General features: G+C 44.0%; 1 protein-coding gene across 8 annotated transcripts in view; it reads left to right on the forward strand.

Annotated features, from left to right (window-relative positions):
* The window catches only part of LOC106567980 (nuclear receptor corepressor 1), a 121857-nt gene that overhangs the window by 52209 nt on the left and 48278 nt on the right, over positions 1 to 21370 (forward strand). For 7 of the 8 annotated variants that reach the window (XM_014137920.2, XM_014137919.2, XM_014137922.2 and 4 more), the window contains exons 10-14: positions 7762 to 7934; positions 10973 to 11063; positions 11547 to 11725; positions 14015 to 14069; positions 14242 to 14343. In XM_014137920.2, the coding sequence (XP_013993395.2) occupies positions 7762 to 7934; positions 10973 to 11063; positions 11547 to 11725; positions 14015 to 14069; positions 14242 to 14343 (600 nt within the window). Of the gene's footprint in view, positions 1 to 7761; positions 7935 to 10972; positions 11064 to 11546; positions 11726 to 14014; positions 14070 to 14241; positions 14344 to 14959; positions 15185 to 21370 lie in introns of those variants that run through there. The other variant, XM_014137927.2, reaches the window with a different exon arrangement.

Raw genomic sequence — 21370 nt, forward strand, 5'->3', positions numbered from 1 at the left:
TTACCTCTGGGCAGGTGCCTAGGAGCCTTACACTGAGCAAGAGGAAACATAAACCCTCATGTCCTTGGCCAAAGCCGGAACAGTGCGTCTGCCTTCACGTTCTAGGAACCTGGTCTGTAAGAAAGTGTGAAAACAAAACAGGTGAAAAACATGGCCCACCTTGCCTGGCGAGGGTTCAGTCTCCTCACTGCCTGGATGTACTCCAGATTGCGGTGGTCAGTCCAGATGAGAAAAGGGTGTTTAGCCCCCTCAAGCCAATGTCTCCACGCCTTCAGAGCCTTGATGACAGCCAACAGCTTCTGGTCCCCCACGAGCTTCGGTGGTGTACACGAGCGCTGAGAGAGCACGACTCCTGTCCCAGCCTCGGACGCGTCTACCTCCACTATGAACTCCAAAGAGGGATCCGGATGGGCCAGCACGGGAGCCAAGGTAAACAGGGCCCTCAGGTGACCGAAAGCCCTGTCCGCCTCAGCCGACCACTGCAAACGCACCGGTCCCCCATTTAGCAGTGAGGTAATGGGAGCCGCTACCTGACCAAAACCCCGGATAAACCTCCGGCAGTAATGGGCAAACCCTAGAAACCGCTGCACCTCCTTTACCATGGAGGGAGTCGGCCAATTACGCATGGCTGAAATGCGGTCACTCTCCATCTCCACCCCTGAGGTGGAAATGCGGTACCCTAGGAAGGAGACTGACTGTTGGAAGAATAGGCATTTCTCAGCCTTGGCGTGCAGGTCATGCTCCAACAGTCGACCAAGCACCCTGCGCACCAGGGACACATGCTCGGCGCGTGTAGCGGAGTATATCAGAATGTCATCAATATACACCACAATACCCTGCCTGTGCAGGTCCCTGAAAATCTCGTCTACAAAGGCTTGGAAGACTGATGGAGCATTCATCAACCCATACGGCATGACGAGATACTCATAGTGCCCCGAGGTCGTACTGAACGCCGTCTTCCACTCGTTTCCCTCCCTGATACGCACCAGGTTGTAAGCGCTCCTGAGATCTAGTTTGGTGAAGAAGCGCGCCCCGTGCATTGACTCAATCGCTGTGGCTATGAGCGGTAGCGGGTAACTGTACCTCACCGTGATATGATTTAGGCCTCGGTAGTCAATACACGGGCGCAGACCTCCCTCCTTCTTCACAAAAAAGAAACTTGATGAGGCGGGTGACGTGGAGGACCAAATGTACCCCTGACGCAGGGATTCGGAGACATATGTTTCCATAGCCACCGTCTCCGCCTGTGACAGGGGATACACATGACTCCTGGGATGTGCAGCGTCTACCAGGAGATTTCTCACAATCCCCCCGTCGATGGGGTGGTAATTGAGTCGCCTTTTTGGAGAAGGCGAGAGCCAAATCGGCATATTCGGGGGGAATGCGCACGGTGGAGACCTGGTCTGGACTTTCCACCGTAGTAGCACCAACAGAAACTCCTAAACACCTCCCTGAGCACTCTCGCAACCACCCTGTGAGAGCCCTCTGTTGCCATGAAATGGTGGGGTCATGACGAGCTAACCAGGGAAGGCCTAGTACCACGGGAAACGCAGGAGAGTCAATGAGGAAGAGACTGATTCTCTCCTCATGACCCCCCTGCGTCACCATGCCTAGGGGGATGGTAGCTTCCCTAATTACCCTGGACCCTAATGGTTGACTGTCCAGAGCGTGAACTGGGAAAGGCCTAACCAGTGGAACAATAGGGATCCCTAACCTATGGGTGAATGCTCTGTCGATAAAATTCCCAGCTGCGCCTGAATAGACGAGCGCCTTATGCGGGGAAAACTCAGGAAAGTAAACATGCACAAACGGGTGTACAACAGAGGGCTCTGGATGAGAGTGGTGCATGCTCACCTGGGGTGACGCCAGAGTGCCCTGCCTGCTGCCTCGACCCCTAGAGGAACCAACCCGGCACAACCAGCAATGTGACCTCTGCGGCCACAGATGGTACACGTGAAAGCCCCTCACCCGGCCTCCCTGAGCGCAGCACCTCCCAGCTCCATAGGCACCGGAGCGGTGGTGCTGGGAGAGGGAATCGACAGAGGCCTCTATGGACGTCCGCGGGTGACCAGCAGGTTATCCAACCGAATGGACAGGTCCACCAGCTGGTCGAAGGTGAGGGTGGTATTCCTGCAGGCCAACTCCCGATGGACATCCTTGCGCAGGCTGCAACGGTAGTGGTCGATAAGGGCCCTGTCGTTCCATCCCGCTCCTGCGGCCAGGGTGTGAAATTCCAGGGCGAACTCTTCCCCTGCCTCAGGTGGAAAAGACATTCATCCGCCGCTCTACCCTCTGTAAAGGGGTGCGTAACTGGTGGCAGTGAAGTCAGACGCAGGAGAGCAGAACTAGGTGATAGCCGGAGCAGTTTAATTTCAAAACCAACGGCATAAAGAAATAACCAACATGGGTACAAAACCCGACGCGCACCAGTAAACATGTGCAGAAGCACTTACAACAAACAATTCCACACAAAGACATGCGGGGAACAGAGGGTTAAATACACAACACTTAATGAGGGAAATGAGAACCATGTGTGTTGGAAAACAACACAAAACAAAAAATTAAAAGTGGAAAATGAAAAGTGGATCGACGATGGCTAGAAGACCGGTGACGCCGAACGCCGCCCGAACAAGGAGAGGAACCGACTTCGGTGGAAGTCGTGACAGATTGGAATAATATATTGAATGAATTAACAGAAATGATTGCAACCAAACAAACATTGTAGATTAGAAATGATAGAAATTAACGGTAAATGTCCTACTGGTGATATATGTAATAGGGAATTGATAAAACACTAACAATCAAACAATGAATGTGCACAAATTGGCATCAGAGAGCGCATTCTGGAGCGAGACGTCCATTGTGCATCTTAGCCACACTCCCCTTCTTTTTGGATCGTGCCATCCCCGCGGCCTCCGCAATGGATTAGTTCACTGAGATGGACACGAATATGACAGATGTCTCGTGTGCCATTCAAATGAATATATACACTGCTCCAAAAAATAAAGGGAACACTTTTAAACAACACAATGTAACTCCAAGTCAATCACACTTCTGTGAAATCAAACTGTCCACTTAGGAAGCAACACTGATTGACAATAAATTTCACATGCTGTTGTGCAAATGGAATAGACAACAGGTGGAAATTATAGGCAATTAGCAAGACACCCCCAATAAAGGAGTGGTTCTGCAGGTGGGGACCACAGACCACTTCTCAGTTCCTATGCTTCCTGGCTGATGTTTTGGTCACTTTTGAATGCTGGCGGTGCTTTCACTCTAGTGGTAGCATGAGACGGAGTCTACAACCCACACAAGTGGCTCAGGTAGTGCAGCTCATCCAGGATGGCACATCAATGCAAGCTTGTGGCAAGAAGGTTTGCTGTGTCTGTCAGCGTAGTGTCCAGAGCATGGAGGCGCTACCAGGAGACAGGCCAGTACATCAGGAGACGTGGAGGAGGCCGTAGGAGGGCAACAACCCAGCAGCAGGACCGCTACCTCCGCCTTTGTGCAAGGAGGAGCAGGAGAAGCACTGCCAGAGCCCTGCAAAATGACCTCCAGCAGGCCACAAATGTGCATGTGTCTGCTCAAACGGTCAGAAACAGACTCCATGAGGGTGGTATGAGGGCCCGACGTCCACAGGTGGGGGTTGTGCTTACAGCCCAACACCGTGCAGGACGTTTGGCATTTGCCAGAGAACACCAAGATTGGCAAATTCGCCACTGTGCTCTTCACAGATGAAAGCAGGTTCACACTGAGCACGTGACAGAGTCTGGAGACGCCGTGCAGAACGTTCTGCTGCCTGCAACATCCTCCAGCATGACCGGTTTGGCGGTGGGTCAGTCATGTGGGGTGGCATTTCTTTGGGGGGCCGCACAGCCCTCCATGTGCTCGCCATAGGTAGCCTGACTGCCATTAGGTACCGAGATGAGATCCTCAGACCCCTTGTGAGACCATATGCTGGTGCGGTTGGCCCTGGGTTCCTCCTAATGCAAGACAATGCTAGACCTCATGTGGCTGGAGTGTGTCAGCAGTTCCTGCAAGAGGAAGGCATTGATGCTATGGACTGGCCCGCCCCTTCCCCAGACCTGAATCCAATTGAGCACATCTGGGACATCATGTCTCGCTCCATCCACCTACGCCACGTTGCACCACAGACTGTCCAGGAGTTGGCGGATGCTTTAGTCCAGGTCTAGGAGGAGATCCCTCAGGAGACCATCCGCCACCTCATCAGGAGCATGCCCAGGCGTTGTAGGGAGGTCATACAGGCACGTGGAGGCCACACACACACTACTAAGCCTCATTTTGACTTGTTTTAAGGACATTGCATCAAAGTTGGATCAGCCTGTAGTGTGGTTTTCCACTTTAATTTTGAGTGTGACTCCAAATCCAGACCTCCATGGGTTGATAAATTGGATTTCCATTGATTATTTTTCGTGTGATTTTGTTGTCAGCACATTCAACTATGTAAAGAAAAAAGTATTTAATAAGATCATTTATTTCATTCAGATCTAGGATGTGTTGTTTAAGTGTTCCCTTTATTTTTTTGAGCAGTATATTTTTAGATTTGTTACTACTCAACAACAACAACAACAACAACAACAAAAAGTATGTTCTCTCTAAATAAGCTTCGGTGTACAAGGGTCAAAGGTCAAATACACTGCATTTCAAACAGTCCTCAATAATCTAATGAATTCAGGATGTGTGAAATTAGGCAAAATATAAGCCCCACTAATTATTTCATTATTTTATCAAAATTGTTTAACCTGCTTTTTTGCAATAATAATAACTGATCTGGCTTTCAAGTCTTTCAATGAAAAATGTCCTTTTTGTTACAAATTTAACTAGAACCATGCATAATGCACATTCACTAATAATGACTAACTTGTTGTAGCAGGCATTATAGGAAATTAAGACAGGTCTCATAAACAGTCTCTCAAGCACAAACCCATGTGCTAGTGAGTAGCCACCTACTCTTTATAATTCAAGTTTAGCCAACTTTGATCTATTTGCTAACTAAGGTAGAACCGTTTTTAATTGTTATGAACACACCTGCCTGTCTCCAACTGTTTGATCAGCATGCTTGCCTGTCCACTTTGTTCAGATGTTGAAAGTAAGTGGCCTACCTTATTTCTCAGAATGAGAACTAGTGGCCAAATCCTTATATACAGTTGAAGTCGGAAGTTTACGTACACCTTAGACAAATGGGTTTAAACTCAGTTTTTCACAATTCTTTACATTTAGTCCTAGTATAAATTCCCTGTCTTAGGTCAGTTAGGATCCCCACTTTATTTTAAGAATGTCAAATATCAGAATAATAGTAGAGATAATGATTTATTTCAGCTTTTATTTCTTTCATCACATTCCCAGTGGGTCAGAAGTTTACATACACTCAGTTAGTATTTAGTAGCATTTCCTTTAAATTGTTTAACATGAGTAAAATGTTTAGGGTAGCCTTCCACAAGCTTCCCACAATAAGTTGGGTGAATTTTGGCCCATTCCTCCTGACCGAGCTGGTGTAACTGAGTCAGGTTTGTAGGCCTCCTTGCTCGCACACGCTTTTTCAGTTTTGTCCACACATTTTCTATAGGATTGAGGTCAGCGCTTTGTGATGGCCACTCCAATACCATGACTTTGTTGTCCTTAAGCCAATTTGCCACAACTTTGGAAGTATGCTTGGGGTCATTGTCCATTTGGAAGACCCATTTGCGACCAAGCTTTAACTTCTTGACTGATGTCTTGAGATGTTGCTTCAATATATCCATATAATTTTCCTCCCTCATGATGCCATCTATTTTGTGAAGTACATCAGTCCCTCCTGCAGCAAAGCACCCCCACACCATGATGCTGCCACCCCCGTGCTTCACGGTTGGGATGATGTTCTTCAGCTTGCAAGCCTCCCCCTTTTCCCTCCAAACATAACGATGGTCATTATGGCCACACAGTACAATTTTTGTTTCATCAGACCAGAGGACATTTCTCCAAAAAGTACAATCTTTGTCCTCATGTGCAATTGCAAACCGTAGTCTGGCTTTTTTTTATGGCGGTTTTGGAGCAGTGGCTTCTTCTTTGCTGAGCAGCCTTTCAGGTCACGTCGATATAGGACTCATTTTACTGTGGATATAGATACTTTTGTACCTGTTTCCTCCAGCATCTTCACAAGGTCTTTTGCTGTTATGGTATTGATTTGCACTTTTCGCACCAAAGTACGTTCATCTCTAGGAGACAGAACGCGTCGATTTCCTGAGCGGCATGACAGCTGCGTGGTCCCATGGTGTTTATACTTGCGTACTATTGTTTGTACAGATGAATGTGGTACCTTCAGGCGTTTGGAAATTGCTCCCAAGGATGAACCAGACTTGTGGAAGTCTACCATTTTTTTCCCTTCTAAGGTCTTGGCTGATTTCTTTTGATTTTCCCATGATGTCAAGCAAATAGTCACTGGGTTTGAAGGTAGGCCTTGAAATACATCCACAGGAAAACCTCCTATTAACTCAAATGATGTCAATTAGCCTTTCAGAAGCTTCGAAAGCCATGACATTTTCTGGAATTTTCCAAGCTGTTCAGGCACAGTCAACTTAATGTATGTAAACTTCTGACCAACTGGAATTGTGATACAGTGAATTATAAGTGAAATAGTCTGTAAACAATTGCTGGGAAAATGACTTGTGTCATGCGCAAAGTAGATGTCCTAATTCACTTGCCAAAACTATAGTTTGTTAACAAGCAATTTGTGGAGTGGTTGAGAAACGAGTTTTAATGACTCCAACCTAAGTGTATGTAAACTTCAACTGAAGTTGTGTTTTATGCTTATTGCAGATGTATAAAACTAGACAGCTTCTGTGGCTAATATGCTGCTAGTAGTACGTGGTACCTTAATGCAGCGTACGACAAACTGATCATTACATTTCCAGAATCAATGTTCATTGATAGGCTACTCTTGTTTTCTAGTGTCTGCTCTGCGCACATTGAGGAGTTGAAAAATAAAAAGGGTCTCGTTAAGGTTAACTTCTCCTCTATTACAGTAAAATAATGTCTCTGTGTTTCATGGATACCATTTTTATCTCTCTGTGTCCAGAATGAGACAAGTTCGAGTTAGTTTCGTGAGCCAATGCTAACTAGTTTTTGCGCAAAGACTGGAAGTATTCGGGATCAGCTAGCATGCTAAATCTAGTCTAATCACCCCATGTGGAAACGTTATACATTTTTGTAAATGATGAAGGTAGGTGGTTATGGTTCGGTGAGTGCAACTTTTAGCAGGCTGCTTCCAGGCAGGGTCAGACAGACCTTTTGGACTCTGAACAATGGCAGCAGAGTGCGCAGCATGGCCACCTGCCAAGAGGAAGGTGGATTGTGATTGTTTGGCCCTTGCTAGTCGAGAGTGGAAACAAGGCTGTATTGTCCTCCCTGTATGAGACTCTCTCCATATCTTCTAGTCCTCTCTTTTTCTCTCTCTGGTTAATGTCCATTATTTGTCAATGCTATAATGTTCCATCTCAAACATCTCACATTTTAAGTCAAGATGGCTAATGGAACTCTGGATTTCACAGTTGTGGCCAGAATTATTTTGGAGAGGCGTGGTGAAATAATGACAAATAGGACAGGGTATCATCAGCACAAGATTTGTGATTTTGGATACATTCTACTTATCCATTTGCTTACAGAGCCATGAGAGCCATGAGTAAGGTTTGCTTTAGGTCGTTGTCATCATGTTGTACCTCAACATCCAGATCCCCTTTTACAAACCCGTATTGTGTGGTTCAGGAACAGAACATCTGCCAGCGCTACGACCAGCTGATGGAGGCGTGGGAGAAGAAGGTGGAGCGGATGGAGAACAACCCGCGTCGCAAGGCCAAGGATGGCCGCACCAGGGAGTACTACGAGAGACAGTTCCCCGAAATACGCAAGCAGAGAGAGCAGCAGGAGCGCTTCCAGAGGTAAATTGAGGGAATGGGTAACTGGAATTAAACTTTTCTCTTATGCTGCCTGGAGGCTACGATGCAGCAGTAGAGCTGGGATAAATCTCGAAAGTATTCCATCGATTGCTTGCTTCTTCTCTCCTCGCTGCCTCCTCAAAATGCATTGGCAAGGATCCCCTCCTACTGAAAACACAGGATAGGTGAAAGAAATACAATCAATGCCTCGTATTATAAGAAGTTGCTATCACCTGTCCAGTTTCTTTTAGATCAGTGCAGAATGATGGAGAGGAAACAAGGAGGATGCCTCTTTGCACTATTGAGATGCGTGCTAGGTGGTGTGCTGCAGGCAGATCAGCTGGCTGTGTCAGGGGTCAGTCCAGCCAGCGTCTGGCTGTTCCTGGCACACAGGCTTGGGTCTTTCTCTGAAATCTTCTAGCAAGGCAGGTCAGGGATGTTAGTTCAGACTGCTAGTACTAGACCAGGCAGTGAAAGTAATGATTAGCCAGAAAGGTCTAGCCGATTTTCTTTATTTACATTTTTTTTTTTTACCCATTTATTTGTACCCCAATGTCCGTGTTGTGTATTTTAGACTATTTCCTTTTGAGGATTGGTCTCATATTTTGGATGCTATCATTGTAACTGTAAAGAGTCAACATTAGGGGCAGGATGTGTCATGGAAGGTTGATTCATTATGCCAAACATTCCAGATTTAAAAGTTCATCGTATCCTTTTTAGAAGTATTTTTCTACAGGCGAGAGAAGAGACATTGACATTCTACTATAAAGTAATTTCCCCCTAGTTTGAATGATTTCAGTCAACTTAGAGCCATTACCTTTAGGCACAACATGTTGACTGTTTAATTTGATTAATGATCGCTTTTTGCCTTTTGTTTAGTGGTAAAAAAACAACAACTAAAAAACAATGGGGCCATTGTTTCCCCAGCAGCACAATTGCACATTAAGTAATAAACCACCCTTGCAATTCCTTCAGAACATTAAGGAAGTATCTGTTCATGTTTTTGGTCCTTGTGGTTTTCAGTTTCCACTTCAAAGGCTTTCGTAAAACTCTACTTTAAATTTCAACTTTAAAAAAAAATCATTACATATTTTACAGTGCCTTCATAAAGTATTCACACCACTTGACTTTTCCACACAGCCTGAATTAAAACTTGATTAAATTAATATTTTGTTTCACTGGCCTACACACAATGTCCCATAATGTCAAAGTGGAATTATGTTTTTAGACATCTTTACAAATGAATAAAAAATGAAAAGCAGAAATGTCTTGTCAATAAGTATTCAACCCCATTGTGGCAAGCTTGCTTAACAAGTCACAATACGTTGCATGGACTCTGTGTGCAATAACACTGTTTAACATGATTTTGAAGGACTACCTCATCTCTACCCCACACATGCAATTATCTGTAAAGTCCCTCAGTTGAGCAGTGAATTTAAACACAGAGACCAGGGAGACATTGAATATCTATGCCAAGAGTGTGTAAAGCTGTCATCAAGGTGAAGGGTGACTACTTTGAAGAATCTCAACACTTCTTTGGTTACTACATGATTCCATATGTGTTATTTCATAGTTTTGATGTCTTCACTATTATTTTACACTGTAGAAAATAGTAAAAACAAAGAAAATCATGGAATGAGTAGGCATGTCAACTTTTGACTGGTACTGTAAATTGGCTTAAATCCATGGCAACACTTGAAAATGGCTGTCTAGCAATGATGAACAACCAACTTGGCAGAGCTTTAAGAATTCTTTAAAGAATAATGTGCAAATATTGTATAATCCAGGTGTGCAATGCTCTTAAGCCTTGTTCACATTGGCAGTTTGAAGTGACTCTAATCCCATTTATTTGCATATCTGATTCGAATCTGTCAATTTTCCTGTAGTCTGAACAGCCAAAAAGCACATGGAGTTAAATAGTTCAATCCTTCGTAGCTGGTTTGACGTCATATAAATACGATTCCTGGTCATGTGACTTGTTTCTGAATGGTCAAATCTGATTTATTTGCCCTCAAGTGTTTTTTAGACTTATTCCGCATATCTTTTTGCTGGCTAGCTACACTGTTGACAGTTTGACAAGAACATGCGGGAGCTAACTAGCTTGTTAATTATTTACAAACGATTTAGCTGTTTTAGCTTTCTAGCACATTCACTAACTAGCTAGCTAGTTGACTGCTGTGGCTAGCCAAAAAGGACTTGTTTTGAAAGTTGGGTCATGTTATCCTTTGAGGTTTTAAGTGTTCTTACCCTACGCCACTCCACACACACCCATCGTTACTATGACAACTAGCGTAGCCTTGTCAGTAAATTACTTCTATCTGAACACACCCAAATCTGATTTGGTCACTTGTAACCGGCTGTTTGGACAGTCGGTAGACCAAAATAAAACTGATTTGAGCTTGCAATGTGAGCAGGGATTTAGAGACTTACCCAGAAAGACTCACAGCTGTAATCGCTGCCAAAGGTGATTCTAACATGTACTGACTCAGGGGTGTGAATACTTATGCAAATGTATATTTCTAATACATTTGCAAAAATTTCTAAAAACATGATTTCACTTTGCCATTAGAGGGTATTGTGTGTAGATGGGTAAGAGGAAAAAACTATTTAATCAATTTTGAATCAGGCTGTAATACAACAAAATATACGAATAAGTCAAGGGGTATAAATACTTTCTGAATGCACTGTCAATGGTAGGTGGTTGAGAGGGAAGTTAACTTCCTGAATGCTAAAGCAACTTCATTTATCAGCAGACCTAATGTTTTCCAAGCTTTGTTTGCAGATTTCTCAGAAAACCGGTTTGATACAGCTCGATTGAGCCTTTTTCCTTGAAGTGAAAAGGTGACAGAAGGGTCATGAGGGAGGGAGGGAGGGAGGGAGGGTCACCCTATGTGACAATGTGATGGCACCTACCCAGTATTATGTGGAGGATGCGCAAGAGGGAATAATAGGGGTTTTGAACAAGATTTAATCTGGTATTTTAAACAGTCATTTTGATTCCTGTAGTTTCTTAATTTCCTTGTGTTTTGTTCTCCCACTAGGGTTGGTCAGAGAGGAACTGGAATGTCTGCGACCATCGCCAGAAGCGAGCATGAGATTTCTGAAATCATCGACGGCCTTTCTGAACAGGAGGTGAGTGCTGTTAACTTTGAAACATCTCCGTTTGTCTGTTGTAGCTTTTGTGGAAATGAACACACTTCACAAATGTGAACATTCTTCACTGAACCATTGCCAAGTTTGAGTATTATTATGACCAAAGAGGTTGTCACCACCAACTGCCCAAAGATCCCCTCACAGCATAGCCCACACTGATGTCATGATGGTCAAGACACTCTACTGATTATGAGTAGTTACATTACACCGCTAAACACATTACCACTTCCCCTAGTTCTTAGGAAGTGTAGCAGCGTCATTGGCTACGTCCTGTTCTTCACTTTTCTCCTGAAGTGTGCACACTTCCTGTAATGGATTTCACAAGGGTTAGAACTCTCCATGCTTTTAAATTAATAACACTTGGTGAGAAGGGTTGAGAATCAGGATGCAGCCATTGAATCAAGTTGTAACAAGGTTAACAAATGTAATCTCTAAACCCCTCCCCTCCCTCTTGTCCAATAGAACAACGAGAAGCAGATGAGACAGATGTCCGTCATCCCGCCCATGATGTACGACACAGAGCAGAGGCGAGTCAGGTTCATCAACATGAACGGCCTGATGGACGACCCAATGAAGGTGTACAAGGCTCGGCAGTTCATGAATGTGTGGACCGAACACGAGAAGGAGATTTTCAAGGAAAAGTGAGTTTGGTTGTCCTTAATAGGTTGTCTATAGAGTTGTCCTTTTTTAGTTACTTGTCGTCCTTTTTTAGTTACTTGTCGTCCTATCTACAGTACCAGTCAAAAGTTTGGACACACCTACTCATTCCAGGGTTTTTCTTAATTTTTTTTACTATTTTCTACATTGTATAATAATAGTGAAGACATCAAAACTATTAAATAAAACATATGGAATCATGTAGTAACCAAAAAAGAGTTAAACAAATCAAAATATATTTTATATTTGAGATTCTTCGAAGTAGCCACCCTTTGCCTTGATGACAGCGTTGCGCACTCTTGGCATTCTCTCAACCAGCTTCATGAGGTAGTCACCTGGAATGCATTTCAATTAACAGGTGTGCCTTCTTCCCTCCTTAATGCATTTGAGCCATTCAGTTGTGTTGTGACAAGGTAGGGGTGGTATACAGAAGATAGCCCTATTTGGCAGAAGACCAAGTCCATAATATGGCAAGAACAGCTCAAATAAGCAAAGAGAAACAACTTTAATTACTTTAAGACAATTTCAAGAACTTTGAAAGTTTCTTCAAGTGCAGTCATGAAAACCATCAAGCACTATGATGTAACTGGCTCTCATGAGGACCGCCACAGGAAAGGAAGACCCAGAGTTACATCTGCTGCAGAGGATAAGTTTGTTAGAGTTAAATGCACCTCAGATTGCAGCCCAAATAAATGCTTCACAGAGTTCAAGTAACAGACACATCTCAACATCAACTGTTCAGAGGAGACTGTGAATCAGGCCTTCATGGTTGAATTGCTGCAAAGAAGCCACTACTAAAGGACACCAATAAAAATAAGAGACTTGCTTGGGCCAAGAAACACGAGCAATGGACATAAGACCGGTGGAAATCTGTCCTTTGGTCTGATGAGACCAAATTTGAAATTTTTGGTTCCAATCGCTGTGTCTTTGTGATACGCAGAGTAGATGAATGGATGATCTCTGCATGTGTGGTTCCCACCGTGAAGCATGGAGGAGGTGGTGTGAAGGTGTGGTGGTGCTTTGCTGGTGACACTGTCAGTGATTTATTAGGTCAGTTAGGATCACCACTTTTATTTTAAGAATGTGAAATGTCAGAATAATAGTAGAGAGAATGATTTATTTCAGCTTTTATTTCTTTCATCACATTCCCAGTGGGTCAGAAGTTTACATACACTCAGTTAGTATTTGGTAGCATTGCCTTTAAATTGTTTAACTTGGGTCAAACTTTTCGGGTAGTCTTCCACAAGCTTCCCACAATAACTTGGGTGAATTTTGGCCCATTCCTCCTGACAGAGCTGGTGTAACTGAGTCAGGTTTGTAGGCCTCCTTGCTCGCACACGCTTTTTCAGTTCTACCCACAAATCTTCTATAGGATTGAGGTCAGGGCTTTGTGATGGCCACTCCAATACCTTGACTTTGTTGTCCTTAAGCCATTTTGCCACAACTTTGGAAGTATGCTTGGGGTCATTGTCCATTTGGAAGACCCATTTGTGACCAAGCTTTAACTTCCTGACTGATGTCTTGAGATGTTGCTTCAATATATCCACATAATTTTCCTCTCTCATGATGCCGTCTATTTTGTGAAGTGCACCAGTCCCTCTGGCAGCAAAGCACCCACACAACATGATGCGGCCTCCGGGACAAGAGAATGGGTTTGGGCGGTAAATCTCCTTAACCGTGTTCCAGCCATTCAATCCTTGTGCCCACTCTGGGTGCTGTGCTCCCATGCTCCAACACTGACCTTGAAATGCAGAGGGCGCATTCAATAGTGTGTGTGAATAGAAATGAAAGTCCCATTGTTTCTGTCAGAATTAGAACTGGCAAAAAGCAAGGCGGGGCGAGAGGCCAATGAGGCTTTGTTCGATATCCTGTTTCCTATCCACAGGTACTTCTCTGACCTCTTTTGGCTAATGCTTTGTGGATAAAGAGAAATTCAAACAAATTAGTCCCTCCATAAAGATTTTCATTTTGTTTCCCATCACGAATCAAGTTCTCTTGGAATTCAAGAATATAAAATATATTAATTGCCTGCCGGGTATGGAAAAGCGTTTAGTGACTGTAGGCTGCAAAACATTTTTATGGAGCTCAGTGGCATCATAATTTAACGTTGTATTCTCTGACTGAGCAGAAGCTCTTTGGGTATGATTTTGAGAGGCAATACTTTTCTTTAGCAACATTCCTCGGCTGTATACCAAAACAAGTGGCGAGCTGCCATGAATCCCAGACTGTAGCTTTAACTGTGACTATTTTCTCTTCTGTGTTTTTTCTCACAGGTTTGTTCAGCACCCAAAGAATTTTGGCCTCATTGCTTCCTATCTAGAGAGAAAGGTGAGCTACAGTGGATTTAATTCATTCTGTTTTTACTCTGTAGTAACCTCCATTCTCCACTCTCCCCCCAAACCCAAAGCACATGGTTTGTATTTGTTATGTTCTCTGTTGTTAATAAAAATGTTAATGGGCTCATATGTCCCCCTGACTGTCATACCCTTTCTCTTTACAGTGTGTCTCCGATTGTGTCCTGTACTACTACTTGACCAAGAAGAACCAGAACTACAAGACGCTGGTGAGACGCAACTATGGAAGACGGCGAGGGAGAAACCAGGTGAGTTCTAGAAAGTATCTTTGCTAGGGAATGACTCTAAATGCATTTGTGTGTTCATGAATGGGCTTTGGAAATGCACAGAATTAATGGGATTTAACAAATGAATAATACTTGGCATGCCAGAGGGGAAGACCCTTTTTGGTTTCACTCTGTATATCTTGTTAATGACGTAGCGTTTGTTTATCATCCACACCATGGTTTGGGTTGGGCTCTGGAGCAGGAGGCCCTCTAGTGTACAAACCTTATCTTGGCTTGTATTATTCGATCTTCCTACCACCCCATTTTTAGCCCACAGTGCCTCCCATCTCCTCCCTCCCTCTTTTCTCCCGCCCCCTCTCTGTTTAGAAGAGGGAGGGAGAACCACAGGGGTTTGTGAGGAGTGTGAGATTTGGGAGCTGAGCGAGCGGAAGCTCTTGATGTGCTATGTGGGTAAATAAGAACCAGGGCCCAGGCAGAGAGAGGCAGAACAGAGCTGGCTGAGACTGATTTATCCAATGGCTGGGGAGCAGCAGACATTCCCAGGAATCTGTTCTATCTGGTTGCCATAGTTGGGAGACTCAGTGTTGCTTTCCAGGGCCTGACGAAAGAGCGAGATAGAGAGGGAGGGAGGGAGGGAAAAAAGGAAAGTCATACTCCCTCTCTCTCTCTGAACTCACCCAGTTATCCTTTATTTGCCTTCCTTCTAACTGCTGAAATATGTTGATGCACAGCAGTAGGCTCTTTTTGTTTTGCTTTTTATTTTTCGAAGGGCTTAAGGTAATTTACTCATTTGGTTATGGTGAGAGACTTTTCAGAACCGTTTCTTTCCGCTGAAGGAGTGAGAGAGTTGCTTTTACATTGGGTGAGTTGCAGTCTTCACACAAGGTTATCTGTTGCCATGGAGCTCTGCTTACCAGCAGAGTGCCGTGCTGTTTTAAACCAGACTTGTTTCATATTGTTTCCCTCTAATCACAAGAACACTGGAGGAGTCTTAATCAAGTCGGTTTATGCACATTTTGTAATTGGTTTGGTAATCGCCTGGTTCGGCGGTATTGTGCTCCCACATTCAAATTCATCAAGGCTCACTGCCTGGAGGGAAGAAAAAAACTAAGCCATAGTTGGAGACTGCAGTTCAGTTGACAATTGAGTATTTTCCATTGGATCTGAGCAGTTGCCTGAATGTGGTTTAGCGTTACATAAGTGTGGTAGTGGTATACCCTGGGGCTGCTGTTGATACAGGCAGCCAGCCTTCACCCTGGGGCTGTTCCAGCCTCTCACAGGTGAGCAGAGGCCAGGCAAGTCTATGGCAGGCTGGGGCATGGAGGGCACACGGGCATTACTCCTAGATAAGATTGGTGTGTGTGAGAGAGGGACTATTGTGTCTGAGAACAGAACACCAATACTGCTTTTGTATAGGATTTTCGGTATTTTGCCTGTAAAAGTAATTGGACAATGTTTACATGACCCGCTTACAAACAGGCCCATTTTTTACCACATTCTTGCCTGCATATGGCGTGTGCGTGACGAGTGGTAGTAGGGGTGTGCAGATGTGGGTGGGCATCTTTAATTTTTTATTTTTTTTAATCCATTGAATATACACCATCAAAAATAAATGTGTTTAGGCAGGTCCTAAGAAACATTGTAAGACTAATACAATTTATTTTCACAACAATAGAATGGCATATTTTGAGTTTCATTATGTTACGTCCAAATGAATGAAATCAATACTTAATTTAAGCAGACCACACACACCTACCCCGATCACGGTCAACACATATATTTTGTAGTAAGAATATAACATAATATTTTTCCCACACAACTTGTCATCGGAATGTGTGGAACCGCTGTCATATTAAAAAAGTGCTATTTTTTTAATATGACAGTGGTATCCATGTTTCATCTCTTTCCTACCGTCACTTCACTTTGTTAAGGAGCAGGCATAGGGCCTTACATTGAGAGTATCTTCATCATGATACCGATTTTAGAAATAGAAAGCACTGCTATTTTCAAAAGCACGTGAGTCTCGTGTTCATGTTTTTACATTTCCGCCATTTATCAGACGCTCTTATCCAGAGCGACTTACAGTAGTGAGTGCATACATTTCATACGTTGTTTTTCTGCGTACTTGTCCCCCGTGGGAATCGAACCCGCAACCCTGGCATTGCAAGCGTCATGCTCTACTAACTGAGCCTCGCAACCTCTGCCGGCTCTTGGAGTTGACAAAACGCGATCGAGCAAAAATAATAGGCCTACAAGTGATTTGGGCTATGTTTTTGCTAAATGTTGTGTGATCAGTGATAAAGGAGTTATTATACCACCTCTACTTATTTGCCCAGCCAGAAACCAATTAACTACGTTGCCTATTCAGACGGAGATTCAGTGAAGCTCAATCAATTGATTGAGACAAGTCAGTGACGTCACAGGATTTTGGTTGGGAGTTGGCCTAGGATACTAAGCGACTGTGAGTGAAGAGAAAAATAATCCACTTGTTAAACTACTTAACATGCTGGCAAAGTGTTGTAATAAATGAGCCAACTAGACAAGATGATCATGGGCAGCCCTCACCTCAACTTAGCTAACGTTTCCCCAGCCTAATTGTAGCCTAACCAATGTCCTAATGGAGATTCAGTGAAAACAAAAATCGGACATTGATTTATGAAGATGAGTCCCCACACTTGTCTCAAAGTAGCGTGTTAGCGCTGTCCCAATCAAGGCAGTACTGAAATTCTAATCTAGTTGACCACACACGGGTAGGCTATTGCTTCAAATTTATTACAATGATTGGATGACTTTGGGAGTTTCAGTAAGCAACAATTTGATATATGTCTTCAATTGCATTTGCATTTTCGTCATTCAGTAATATTTATTCCCACAGTAATTCTTTATGGATCCATCCAGTTGTGGTTAGGAAAACGGTGCATGGGCCTCCCGAGTGGCGCAGCTGTCTAAGGCACTGCATCGCAGTGCTTGAGGCGTCACTACAGACCTGGGTTTGATCCCAGGCTGTGTCACAACCGGCCGTGACAGGGAGTTCTATACGGCGGCGCACAATTTGGCCCAGTGTCGTCTGTGTTAGGGGAGGGTTTGGCCGGGGGGGCTTTACTTGGCTCATCGTGCTCTAGCGACTCCTTGTGGTGGCCCGGGCACCTGCAGGCTGACTTCGGTCGTCAGTTGAGCGGTGTTTCCTCCGACACATTGGTGCAGCTGGATTCCGGGTTAAGCGGTCGGGTGTTAAGAAGCGTGGTTTGGTGGGTTATGTTTTGGAGGATACATAGCTCTTCTTTCGCCACTCCCGAGCCCATTGGTGGAGTTGCAGAGATGAGACAAGATTGTAATAGGATCGCAATTGGAAATCACGAAAAAGGTGTTCCTTTTTTTTTATTTTTATAAGTACATGCTTAGTGGTGCTCTATGCGAAGAAATGGGAGAAGTGACATGCCTCGCAAAGTTTAGAACTGGCAGGAGGATGGTTAACTGGCGCTGCCTAGCAACCATCAAGAGTTTAAGAGCATAGTGTGTGCCATTACAGCTACGTTTAATACTAAGCCGTAGGCAGAAGTCAACCAAAATGCTTACTAGGTCGTTAGGCGCAATTAAAAGTTTTGGCTTTGATACCGGCAATACCTTTCAGATATAAGGAAAAGGCGGGAAAAAGTTGGCGGTATGGTAAAGTTGGCGGAACAACGTCTTAGTATGAAACGAATACAAGTCCCATCTATTAACTGCCATACTGGATTTTTTTATCATTGGTACACATTGTTTACGTTTGCAGGGTTATGATATTATTAACAAAATTCAGGTAAAATGTTGTGAGTTGTTGTACGCTGAACGCTGTGAGTCGATGATCGATCATCTCCATGACTCATCACCACCTGTGACTGATGTTTCTGACTAACATTTAACCTTGTTATGAAATTCCCAGCATAGATCTAACAGCTGATTACATCATTCATTCCCTATCAGCTCGTATGGTGTCTGAGCTCTCCTCTCTCCACTGGCTGTCTACCAGGAGGATAGACTGCCTCTGCTTTCCTTATGGGGCTTTTCTACCTCATCGATGCCTCTGGCCCTTCCTCTGGCCCCTGTGTATGCATCTCATTGACGCATTTGGCTCTCTCTGGCCCTGTATGTACAGAACATTCTGTTTATGTATGGATTAGGGCCCCAGCCAACCAAACACATAGATCCGGTCACAGAAGCGCAGAGCACCAAGAGGGAGTGGGATCATATCAGAGACATCATAATCGGTTGATCTAGCAGTAGTGCTGCCTCCAGACCAAATATCGCCCACCACCTGGAGAACAGGGTTTGATTAACCACCTCTTCTCACCTCCCTCTCTGACACAGCACAGGGATGCAGACACGTCAGTTTTCGGCCAAATTCACAGTTTTGATCTCAAAATAGGTCATCCTTGGGGGGGTCTGACGATGAAGTGTGCATACGCAGAGTGCATCACCCTTTGAGGTGTAAAAGATAGGCGCGAACAGATCCTCTCTGTGGGATCACTACATTTTCTCAATTAATGACAGAATGCACAGAATGCCTCCCTACGTGTCTTACAAATGGAATATCAAACAGAGTTCAAAGCCTGATGCCAGATATGTGTTATTGGATGAAGCATTCTGATATCATGTGTGACCGCTGTGAGCATCCAGCAGTATCCCCAACCAGCCATTAGCCTACTCCGCTGCTTCTCACCGGACATCTCCATCAGGTTTAAAATGTTATTTAGCCGTAATGGAAAGCTGGGGTGTGCAGGCAGTGATGGGGTTTCTGTTGTTACATTTGTTTAATTATTGGAGCAGCTCGCTAAGTGGCGACGTATCGTTTCATTTCACCGGTAAGAACAAGCAGAGCCAGTCTGACTAGGCTTCGCTGTCAAGCAGCCTCTGAGTGCCCCTGCCATAGAGGAAAAACAGCACAGTGACAGTCATGCTTGCACCTTTACGTCACTGAAAACCACTCAAAGGTTATGCCCCATATTACTGGAGCTACTTTCTCCCCTTTCTACCACGAATTGGCATACATTTTATATAATTTTATAAACCATGTCACTGGCCGTTTTATACTACTCACAGGTCGCAAGTTGTTCGTTTGATAACAAACAACCTTGTTTAGTCATGTTTCTTGGCTAGCTAGCTAACAACATGGTACCTTGGCTGTGCACAATGGCACAGGGAAAAAGGGATAGACGGCCTGCTCAAAGAGATGCTTCAAGGGTAGGATGCATATGCCTAATCAATATTATTCTAAGCTAAATCTGAATAAAAATATATGTTTTTAGAATGTTCCTTAAATTATTTTTGGGCCCAACTTTTGGGAGCTGTGTGTGTGAGTGGTGTGTGTGTGTGTGTGTGTGTGTGTGTGTGTGAAGAGAGAGAGTGATGTGTGTAAAGTGTTCTGAAAAGTAGGCTAAAGATGGTTTCATATAGGCCTAGTGTGTGTTAACCCTTACTGCATCATTATGCATTTATATTCCTCCTGTCCAATCACACGCCTTTTGGATAAGAGCAAATCAGCTATTTTCTGCAGTAACCTGTTCTATTGTACAGTAAATGTGTTGTGTTGAGTAGAGGTGTCAATCACAGGGACAGGCTTTTGTGCAGAACGTTTAGAAATCGGGGAACGTGTGTCCTGGGAAGGGTGTGGCAACCCCTGTGGTATCACGATACTACTCGGTATTGTGGTACTTGGCCTGGTATTACGTCGTTAGTAAAATGTTGACAACCCCACTCAGTTTACAGATTTTTTTCATGTTTCAGTGCACCTTTTTTTTGTAATCTTTTTGGGCCCTCACCAGTTTGCATCACCGATTACAGTGTTTTATCTGGAAAATATTTAACAATAAATTATGGTGGGGAGAAACGGGGTATATTCGATGTGAGAAATTGTTGGCGTGGCGCAGTTGTATTAACGGTATCTTAATAGTTATAGTTTGTTACTTCACATTTTATAAGTGACATTGTTGTGTCCTTTCACAAGTGCTTTTCCCACTGCCTGGTGACCTTCATCAGTCTTACCTCGCCGGGCAGGGTAACAGCGTACAACTACAGGGTGGAGCCACGAGTGGACTTCCCTACTTCTGAACCACTGCAGATGAATGCCACCAGTCAAGTGGTTAGAATGTGTGCATGAAGTACTCATACTTGATCAAATAATAAACCAGTGTGTTTGTGTGTCAAGTCAGTGGACATTCCTGCTTTTACTACTTGGCAGCTCATTGAAGGATTGTCTGGCTTCTGACAACTTCAATAAATAGTTGGAGGAAGTGACTGTCTTACTATATTTTAGTCTATGCAAGCAGCAGCCTCCGCTAACCCTGGATCATCTGATGTATGTATTTTAACAACAACAGAGAAGGCTCTGTTTGTCTGGGAGCCAGGAGGACTGATCACAAGTTTGGCTTTGGGGTCAGTGGAGGCAAGATGTGTCCACTGTCTAGCATCCCTCAGCATAATCATTCCAATAATCACAACTGTTAGCCTAGCTCTGCCAGAGTACAGAGCCGCTATGACCTTCTATGCAAATGCTTTTAGGAAGTCATTTCTTCTGTAATAGGGCTTCATAAAACTGCAGTGTGAACTTTGTGTTACAGGGCGGTATGTGTTTAAATGCATCATTGTTTATTGACAGGCCGTCTTCGTGAATAATAATTTGTTCTTAACTGACTTGCCTGTTTTTAAATAAAGTTAGGTAAAGTAAACGTCTAGTCGTATTGCGGTATGCATTTAAACTGCCCATTGACAGTGAAGTGAAAATGCCACGGCCTCGTCATTTGGTGGAAAGCAGCTCAGCCTGCCCAGGCCGGATGTTGTGCTGATCCAAACAAGCCGTTGGCTGGAGCTTTTGTAAATTCTTTAAAATTCCCCAGAGAATGTGTGTAGTGACTTGCAGGAGGGAGGGAGAGCGAGCAATGGAAAAAGAGTTAGTAAAATAGCTAGAGAGAGAAAAGGAGAAAGAGGAAAACAAACCTGACAGTCTGCACTGGGGGCTGGCTAGCCAGCTTGTATAAACTCATTTTTGCTAAACTTTTTTCCCATCTCCATT

The sequence above is a fragment of the Salmo salar genome, chromosome ssa13 (assembly GCF_905237065.1).
Source record: "Salmo salar chromosome ssa13, Ssal_v3.1, whole genome shotgun sequence".
NCBI lineage: Eukaryota > Metazoa > Chordata > Actinopteri > Salmoniformes > Salmonidae > Salmo > Salmo salar.